Source organism: Ruditapes philippinarum, unplaced genomic scaffold, assembly GCF_026571515.1.
Source record: "Ruditapes philippinarum isolate M1 unplaced genomic scaffold, ASM2657151v2 ctg516_1_1_1_1, whole genome shotgun sequence".
In the NCBI taxonomy this organism is placed as follows: domain Eukaryota; kingdom Metazoa; phylum Mollusca; class Bivalvia; order Venerida; family Veneridae; genus Ruditapes; species Ruditapes philippinarum.
The window spans coordinates 41,902-52,065 of NW_026861855.1; the positions used below are offsets into that span (position 1 = coordinate 41,902).

Here is a 10,164-nt window from a genome sequence, read left to right on the forward strand (position 1 = left end):
TGTTATTCGTGTTTAGTAAAAATGCTGAGGAATTATTCTAAGTTACAAATAAATTTTTATGAATTACTCAATTGATTGATAATTTAAAAAATGATAAAGAAAAATACAAATGTACATGTACATGGTTTAAGAATAAACAATATAACATATTGAAAGATTAACCGTAATTTACTGACCTTTTCCAGTTAATTTTTGACTTATAATCGTCAGTCAATATGACAATTGAATTCTTAAAATTAATTTTACAATTTTTCTAAAAAAAAGTAGTAAACGTAAAAACTCAGTATTAAAATAACACATAAAACACAAAAAAAAGAAAGAAAAAGAAAACAATATTCATAAAATATGTAAAAAAATAAATAGAATAAATATTACAAGTATTGTATTATAAAATAATTATGCTCAACATGGTAATATAACCACTGTCATATTGTTACTAAGTGTGAACAGATACCTTATGAGGGAGTTTTCGCTAATAGCGATAACATAATAAGGGAAATACACAAGTGTGGTGTTGAACATGCCTTACACAAATAGATTATAAATGATTGTATATATCCGTTGCTATTAATAATCACGATATAACATTTATGACCATAAAAAATAACAATTATAATATAATATTATATATGTATTTTATTATTTCAAAAATGTAAAAGAACTATTGATTTTGACTACTATTTTGTATGTTCCAAAGAAAATACCACATGAACTTGAAATTCTATCAAATCACCAATATTAATGATAATATCCAAAAATACCCCCTATATAGTATAAATAAACTTATACCATATGGGGAGTATATTTTGAATATCATTGACCTATATATTTTGGATATTATCGTTAATATTGATAAAATTTCAAGTTCCTGTGGAAAAAAACAAGTAATATTCTAATCTCTAGCATGCCTACTAAAGTTCATAATGAACAATGTCTTTCGTCCGCTCATTCATAAGTGATATACAATTCTGGTAAAAACCAATTAACCATTGAAAAGTTTATAAGAATATCTTGTCATCATATATATGTCTACTAGTTCATCTTCACTTGCTGCATTTCTTGTTTGGACGCCCTTTGATGCTTTGCATCAATGCTTTTCTTGTCTCTATTGAAACCACAGACATAATTAATACACACACAACATCACATTACTGTGTACCATCCTTGAGACTTAAAGAAATCTTCAAGTGAATGCATCCTCTAAAATATAATAATAATAATAATAAAAAAAAAAATAATAATAATAATAATAATAATAATAATAATAATTAAATCTTTATTAAATTTTAAAGAAGTTAACATAAACAACTGTTCAAGGCTAAATGTTTATATACAGATTTTTAACATATGCTGCTCAAAATATGATAAACAAGATCAAAACAAGATCAAAATAGAAAGGCTGCAAAACTTAATTTAGATAAACCAACATCAGGCGACGCATCAGAATATATTAAGCTACTTATGCGATTTGTTTCGAGTTATTATTCATCAAAATAATAATAATAATAATAATGAAATAAAAAAATGTCGAAAACAGACATAAACTGGCCTTATTTCACTTTTCAGAAAAGCAAATTAACAATTGGCGCCTTTTGTCTGCATATACAAAGAAGTAAATAGGAAAAACTGGGAAAGACCAACATACGAAGTAGAGACAAAAAAAGGAGTCATTAAATAGATAAATGCTTTTTACAAAATCTCAAGTCAAAAAGGTGTTCTATCAGGACTGCAATAGAAAAAAGTAGAATTAAGTGACTGATACAGATATCTTATTGGCTTCTTATTTTTCAGCAAGCACCGTGAACTTGCAAAAAGTGAAACCGATTTTCAAACTCCAGTATCGATATTTCCAACAAGAAGCCTTTTACAACAATGACAGTTCTCGTATTTAGTACTGTTCTTATTTTTAAGATAAAAGTAATGAGTTGGTTAAAGACTACACGTATTTGATCAGATGGTTTATTATCACGTTATTGATTTCTCTATATTGTTTATCGTATGTTTTGAATAAACAAATGTCTGAAATCTGTGCTTCATTATAATATCAGCCGGAAATGATTTGTAAATTGAACTAAAATTTTGTTTTTTATAACACAATAGACAGTGAATTTGTTTTCGACAAACAGCTGGTATGTCTATGGCAACTTGTTTTCGATAAACAGCTGGTGTGTCAAGGCGACCTTGTGTTCGACAAACAACTGGATATGTCTCTATAAATATGCAACCATTTGCCTTGTACTCCATCATTGTGATTTGCTTCATTACGAGGTAAGTTTTGTATTTTATTTTTCTATAAAATTATTTTTTTTTTATATAAATTTTCTTGTTCTTAGCTCGACTGACCATGCGACCAGTACAGAACAAGATCATCCTGCACGCTTGTCGTCAGATCATCTGGTCTGTTTTGCTCGCTATTCAGTCAATGTTTATCAACCGTTCAAGATATTTAGCGTGAAAAATGTTAATGTTATGATTCCTACTACTTTTAAAATAATTTTTAAAAATCAAGTTCATTGATAACGTTTACACGTGACCATTTAAATATTTAGATAACAAAATAGTGTTCTTTTAAATAATCTCTAAAACGATAAAATAATAACAACATGCTTTTCTCTATAGCTCAAAGCTAAACATAAAAGTATCCAAGCTTAAGACCGATGGTTTATCAAATAATAAGTAAAACAAATGTAATGAGAACATTATTTATCATGACAGAAAAATAAAATGAAAATACATGTATGTTTCTAGTCAGATCTCACGTGACATTGTACCAACTTGAATTAATTTTTGTATTTGTTGTTTATTGTTATATTCCTTTTTATTATTTTCGAGACAGTAATCCGGGATATGTTTCTTTATCTATTTGCAAAACACAATCACGATAAAATAATGTATAGAGGATATTTGTTTGTGTGTAAGATGAAATTTTATTTCATCGAGTGAGCTTTAAAAACAGTATATTCACGAGTGGTGTAGCCACGAGTGAGAATACTGTTTTTAAAGTTCACGAGATGAAATAAAATTACATCTTACACAACAAACAAATTTTCTTTTTATTTTATGCTTAAAAACAAGTTGAAACGAAATTTCCATGATACCACGGATTTGTAATATAAGTCCGTGATGATACTAACTTTAATATTAATATCTGTTTTCCCCACAGGTAGCCTCTATTAGTCAAATTTCTCACAAAATACAAGAAGTCTTGGTCTGAAAATCAACATTAAATGGCAATGATATTATTCATTTTATTCAAATAATATGAATGATCGCTTGTTTAAATAATAAAAACAAACAATTCTAGTAGGAGAAAAAGTCCAACAATCCATCCATATTTCTTTTACTTACGGCGAGTTTATATTAGTATTATGCAGTATTGCATTTTATATTTGTGTTGTACAGTGTGGTTACACTACAGGTAAATGCTAACTTTTTGTGTAACTTGAAAAACATAATGTCAATATTAATTTATATATATATAATTATGATGTTTAATAGTTTAAGATAAGTCTAGTTAGCGAAATTCTGTCATGTGTTTTGTTTTTCTTCAAGTTCATTGTTGTTACTATAATACAAATCAAGTTTTAGTTTCTTTAATGTCTTTATTTGATCTTTGATCTCATTATTATTGTGATTTGCATGTCATTTAACATGACCCTTGATTGGAAATAAAAGTTATTCTATTCTATTCTATTCGACCTGGCTCTGTGAAATGTAAGCGGCAGCCAATTTTAAAAGTTGTGTATTTCACGAGTGGAAAATAATTGTGATTGCATTTGGATTTGTTAGTCATACATCTTTTAAGAAGAAAGAAAACTTATTTGAGGATTGTTAAAGATAATAGATAAGTGTTGACAGATGTGTAAACATTCAAAAAGCGGCTAGGAAATTGGAAAACATGGAAGTTTTGAAAGGCTGCCTTGCGGAGTTACGAAGGCTGGGTTGTTTACTTATTCTTCGGGCTGATGTCTGTCATTGTTTTTCAAGTTATTAGGCAGTTATTGCTCGTAGGATACTTAAATATGCCCAAATGTCATCAAGAGCAGTTTTGCATGTGGAAGGAATTGTATTTTTCAGACTGTAAAAAATGAAACAAAAATTTAGAGACGATATTTGGTGATTGGTAATTTGAATGAATTGAAGTAAGATTTCTTCTTTTTATTACTTTTGAAATTTCAGTTATTTATCAATTTCAGCTTTACTTTTCTCTAAACAGCCCTGACAATGTCAGAATTGTCAACAATAATAAAACTGAGGTACCGCATGGGGAAAATCTTAAAAAAGTAGTCTCATCATTGAAAAGTGTGAAATTATATTTTGATAATTTTCACTGTGAAATTATCAAATATAATTTTCACGGATAAATCAGTAATCCACTAAAAAGCATAAAATAAAACGTTATATTTTCATTTTGGAGTCTTGTATCCCATTTATATTCTACAATAAAAAGGAACGCCGGAATATTCGTTGTTTTACTGCTCTCTGCAAATTTTATTGTAATTTAGAATACAAATGTATGATAGTCAAATGCAAAACAACAACAACAAATAACCTATCAGTCTTAATTCCTTTCAGGGCCTTTATCTTTTGGCGATTTAATTACTGTAGAGACTAAAGAACAATGGGAAAGTTTATGATTACATTCATGGTAAGAAAATTTAGATACTTTATGTTTCCTACTTATTTTACTTTACTTTTATCTAAATTATATTTTATTTCTTTCGTTTCCTGAAAATACGAAAATACGTATTTTTAAATTATACAGGTTTAAGTTCGTGGAATCTCTAAAGGTTACTTAAACGTGGATACATGATTATTTTCCAGCTGGTTGTATTGCTAATTGTGTTTATGAAAGCATCCGAATCGAAGCCGACGTTAAAACAAAACATATTAAAAAGTTCAAAAGCAAGAGGTTTAGCCCTAGGGATTGGAAACGGAAACGGCATATGTAATGACCACGATCAGGTAAATTAATTTGAATCACATGATAATGTTTCCGCCTTAATTACATTGCCGTTTTGGCTTCCAACAAAAGTATGAAAATAAAAACATTGCTTATATTTCATTTGTTATGTTTGGACTACATGTATATCAAATTTATATTAATTTGGGGTGAATGCACAGATTGTAATATGTACTAAGCAACCTCCTTTAAAATGTTCCCCCGATGTTTCAAGAAGATAACTCTGCAATTATACTATTTTAGATGCACCTGATAAATGCCTTAAATCAACGCTTACTTTGCCATTTTGTTTGCAAATGACACTAAAACAATTAAACAACGTTTTATATATTTATTCTTTCAAATATTGAATTATTTTAAAATTCTTATGTATACATTTATATACTCTAGTGCCCAGATGGCTATGCATGCTTATTGGCAGAGGGAAAAACAGTGAAGAAATGCGTTCAGTGTGAGTAAAGATGTTACATACTTAAATATACATTAAAAGCATTAGCATTGCATTACAGCTTTATTACAATTATGTCAGTTTCTTGTGCATAATTGTGCAATATCATTTTTTTTCTTGCACATATTGTGTTAATTATAAATTACTATAGAATCGTTCAATATCTCCTCTATCACTCCGCATTATTTCTATTATTGTACCGAAAAATAGCTTATTACTGAAATATGGAATACTTAAACAGTCAAAAGAACATTTTTGTTCCAGTGAACTTCCCGCTTAAGGATTACGGACCTAAATGGTCACCAAAAGGAATCAGCGTACCAATACTTTTTTCTTCTCTGTATACATGTAGTGTAAGACAATCAATATTCAAATATAAGCAAATTTAACCATAACCACCCATTTTTATTTTGTATTCATCCTTTTTAATGCCACGACATAGGACAATAACAATGGTCAAATGAAAGTATTGTAGAATTGTTGTCAAAGTGTTTTGCATGTACATGCCCGAGAGCCCAATCAACCTTAATTTTTTTTCATTACCACCCTATTTATTAAAAAAATGAATAATTATTATTTTAGGTAACTGTTCGGAGACAAGCCAATGTTATCTTGAAAGTGAAACGACGTTCTGCAATTGCTCAGGAACTGGGTTCACAGGACAATATTGTGAAACATGTGAATGATGTGATATAATTTGCTTAGAATTTAAATTTCTTTTAAAAGAAAAAAACTTCAGCCATTTAATTTGCTTTAGCCTTTGTTTTTCCCATAACAACATTCGTATGTATTGATTGTATATTTTACTAATATGCTAACTTACTGTTCAGATATTATTCATTTTTCAACCGAGAAATATCTTTAAAATGACTTACAAATAATTGTGCTACATCTTCCTACATTTTAGTGCTACCGCCATGTCCAATGGGATGGTATCAAAACAGAAACAGCTGTTACATCTATGACTGCACGGCGTATGATTGGATGGCCGCTGTTGTAACACGACAATTTTTTAAAAATATTCTTAAATTAAATATACCGCTAATACCTCGATGAAATTTATAAAATTTTCATAAAATAAAGTTCTGTTAAGAACAAACAAGGTTTTGGCTTTTTGCCGATTAAATTTTTAAACATTAATAACAGTATTTTAACAAAACGTTGAGAATCCATCATCTGAAAATCATAAGAGTAATTTGAAGTCGCCATATACTCTGCTTTATCAAGAAAACGAATAATGCTTCTTACTGTCGCTGTTTCGATAGTACACATAGTACACACATATTACTTTTTTCGAAAATAGAGATAAATAAATCATCATAATTTCCACCATTTATTTTTTATTTCTAGTGTTATTCGAATAATATTTTTATTATCTCAACAGTGGCACTGCCAGTCCCTTAGTCCGAACGAATATCCGAACTCTTATCTTGTTGAGATCACAGATGAAGAGGAAAACCAAGTTGCATTTGCCATTTCAGGCATTACAGGTTATTCAGGTAATTCTAACCATCTTGTATACTTGCAGTTTTATATATAAATTTATATCTTTTCTCTATTCAGATTTACAAAACGTTTGATAAATTTTAATATCACAATTATAAAACGGAACAACCAACAAAATAGACCTAGAGCGGGGTTAATATATAAAATTATAAACGTAATGTCATGACTCCACTGACCAGCACTGCTAGTTACAGCGAAAACTGAAGGTCTAGCTTAAAGTCAATATGCATCGAAAACATTTTACTACTGTTCGAATATATGTTTAAATGCATGTTGCTTCTATAAGAAACAATTTTCTGTAGCTTTATCCATTTATGTACACGTGACCCTTAACCTTTGCATAATGGATTTGCACATCTTTGTATTTGTGACAGTCTATTCAAAGTTTAAGGGAATTTAGTTTCAAATACAAAGCAAAAGTGACCTGCTGAGAGTACAGAACCTGACAGACTAAATAGATGTGCACTATTTATTAATACTTGTTGCAAAACTAGCGAGAAGCTAATAACCTTTAGATATACAGCCAGTTAAGGAAAAGTTATGTTCCTCATATTGATTAATAAATGACGTAGGGGTTTAACAACTTACACAATGTATCAATATACATGTACCGGTAAACAAGCTTTATAACAGCACTTAATCTTCATTCATTTAATTTCATTTCCAAGCATTTTCTATTTGTTATACTAATAAAAAGGCTATGAATAATCAAAATTTGTTTTTGTTTAATTTGACAGACGCTTGGATTGGTTTATCAGATACGGAGTCAGAAGGCATTTTTAAATGGATAAATTCCGGGAACATCGTAACATATAAACCTTTCGACTATATATACGATGCGTATTACCCTTACATTTACCCCGTGGAAGTGATGGACTGTGTTCATCTACATTATGATCACTGGGATGCAGAGATATGTGGAAAGTTCAAGCCTGTAGTGTGCGAGATGCCAGCATTAATACAGGTAAGTTTATACATGAATATACATGTATATAAATTAATCCCCGATTTGAATGGCACACTTGGCATTATCACCATGATTAACAAATAAAGAAACCCCTACACTGGCCCATATACATATAAAGTACGAATATTATATAGATGTATAATTATACATGTAAGTATTGCAAAATGAGAGCTATAGAAATAATGCAGAGTTTCATTTAATAATATGAAATGTACTTATCAACCGAACATTTACAAAACCTGATCTCTATAGATAAAGACATGTTGTTCTATCCTGAAAGAGTGTTGTATGCTGTCAATAATTCAAAATATATTAGAAATTGTTAAGATATCGCATGTTATAAGCATACATATAATGCAAGTGATTGTTGTTGAAACTAAAATAGCGATAAATATATAAAAAGAATTGCTACTGTTCTATTGCAGTAAAATGGAGAGAAGATGGGACGAAGTCTATGGACATTTTGTTTTATTTAGGTCGTTATAATGAGTACTGTTAACTGGTTAATCAATGAATAATAATATTGTTGATTAGTGGGATTTTGTTTTCTTTGTTCTTTCAAGGTGTAGCTTAAACTGTTCAGTTAATGAGAGACAATATTGCTTGTCAATGAATGATTGTTACATTTGATGTACATAATTATGTATTTTGTTCTTGAATTCGTTATTATACATTTTCTTTATACTTTAAATTGTTTAGTCAATGAATAATGATATTATGTTTACGACAATGTTAGTGTAAATAGAGGTAGTTATATATTTGTTTTGTCATCTTATATCATGTGGGTTATGATAATAAAATTGATGGGACAACAAATTGCGTTGGTTTTATTTGCCGGAAAAATAGTTTGTGTATTGATGTGTTATTTCTTAGCATCACAAAAAATGATGAATATTAAAACTAATGTATGCTTTTATTTGGTTGCGGACAAAAACATGTACTCATATTGCTAAAAGTGACTTTAAAATATAATTAAATGTTCATTATACATGTATGTTTGCTTGATATACAAAATCAGGTGTCAAGTGCCGAGTGGCAGCTGTAAAAAGTTGTCCCGTACTCCACTTCAGTGTTATTATATATTTCTGAACCTTCGGGATCATTTATGCCAGCAATATTAAGTGTTGAGAATTGAGTACCGCTCAAGTCGGTGCTAGGGGGCATGAGGGATGTTGCACTTATTCATTATCCCTCATGTACACACTCAATCAAACCGAGTCTGCAATTTCCATGTAATTTTGTTGTGATTAATGCATTCGGGGGATCACTGTGTCTCCAGATTTTGATGGTATGTAAAGTGAATCGTCAATAAAGATTGTACATGTATATGTTTCAAATTCTTAGCTCGTTCCACATGTAATTTTTCTCGAGAACCTGACACTATAATAATATGTTCAAATTATGGGCATTACAATGCCAATCTCATAGTTTAGCAAAATAAAATCTAACAACAACTGAGGAACAAGAACATGTAATGTGGTATGTCATAACTGAAGCATTGATAATATTTCTGCATAAATAGATCCTTCAGAAAATAACCAACGAAGGTTGGACTAGGTTTACCACAGTCAGTCGAGCATCTCTCTTAAATTTTATATACTTCTTGTTCCATAGTTTATATCACATTTGGTATTTTCCAAAAAACAAAAACAGCCTTGACTTATCAGTAAGTATACTTGCAAGCATTTTCTCTTTTGAATCAGCCTACATTGATAATTTTCCACAAAGATTGGAATCTATGGCGAAGCCAATATCTTCTGCTTACTGTTCGGACAAATGTTTGTTAAAGGAACTCTATTGAGGTCTTAAAGCCTAAAAACATAAATTTGAAAGTCTTCCATAGATAAAGTGATGCACTTATAATTGTAAAATATACAAAGTCCAGTTAAGAAATATACTCAGAATTATTTTGAAATAGACTTTGTGAACGATTTTAGGCCCGTCTTAGTGAAAAGAGTTATAACGCTTTTCATTTTTTCTTTAGTCATTTTGCCATATAAAAATATTATTCTAAATTAGGGTTTGTAACGACGCTAACTATTGTTTAACGCTTGTGTAAATAGTCATGGCGCTTACTATAAGCATGTATATCTATAAAGAATAAAACAATATTAGAAATCTTCGACCACTCGGGAATTATTTTGCTTGAAAATTAATGCGCCTGTCATGTGACCATATTTACGCAGTGATCTCCCCTGAATATTTCGGCCTTTGTGTTACATATAAAGGGAAGTAACCGCTTCAAAAAAGCGGACTACTTTCGGCAATTGCAATTAACAG

General features: G+C 29.7%; 1 protein-coding gene across 2 annotated transcripts; it reads left to right on the forward strand.

Annotated features, from left to right (window-relative positions):
* Window positions 1-2,116: 2,116 nt before the first annotated feature.
* Window positions 2,117-8,694, forward strand: LOC132717135 (alpha-N-acetylgalactosamine-specific lectin-like). Of its 2 annotated transcripts, none has more exons than XM_060700540.1 (9): window positions 2,117-2,268; window positions 4,576-4,648; window positions 4,825-4,965; window positions 5,354-5,414; window positions 5,994-6,089; window positions 6,319-6,407; window positions 6,796-6,910; window positions 7,655-7,881; window positions 8,310-8,694. In XM_060700540.1, the coding sequence occupies exons 2-9, from the start codon at window positions 4,622-4,624 to the stop codon at window positions 8,310-8,312; spliced, it is 759 nt and encodes a 252-aa protein (XP_060556523.1). In that variant the 5' UTR covers window positions 2,117-2,268; window positions 4,576-4,621; the 3' UTR covers window positions 8,313-8,694. The 2 variants fall into 2 exon arrangements, with proteins under 2 accessions (XP_060556523.1, XP_060556524.1); XM_060700541.1 differs by lacking the exon at window positions 2,117-2,268 and adding an exon at window positions 3,945-4,142.
* Window positions 8,695-10,164: the final 1,470 nt, after the last annotated feature.

Excerpts from the sequence above, each read along its gene's own strand:
- LOC132717135 (XM_060700540.1), top strand. The coding sequence starts at position 4,622 with ATGGGAAAGTTTATGATTACATTCATG. Across the intron at positions 4,966-5,353 it reads TATGTAATGACCACGATCAG|TGCCCAGATGGCTATGCATG; the intron begins GTAAATTAATTT and ends TATATACTCTAG. Across the intron at positions 6,911-7,654 it reads AGGCATTACAGGTTATTCAG|ACGCTTGGATTGGTTTATCA; the intron begins GTAATTCTAACC and ends TTAATTTGACAG.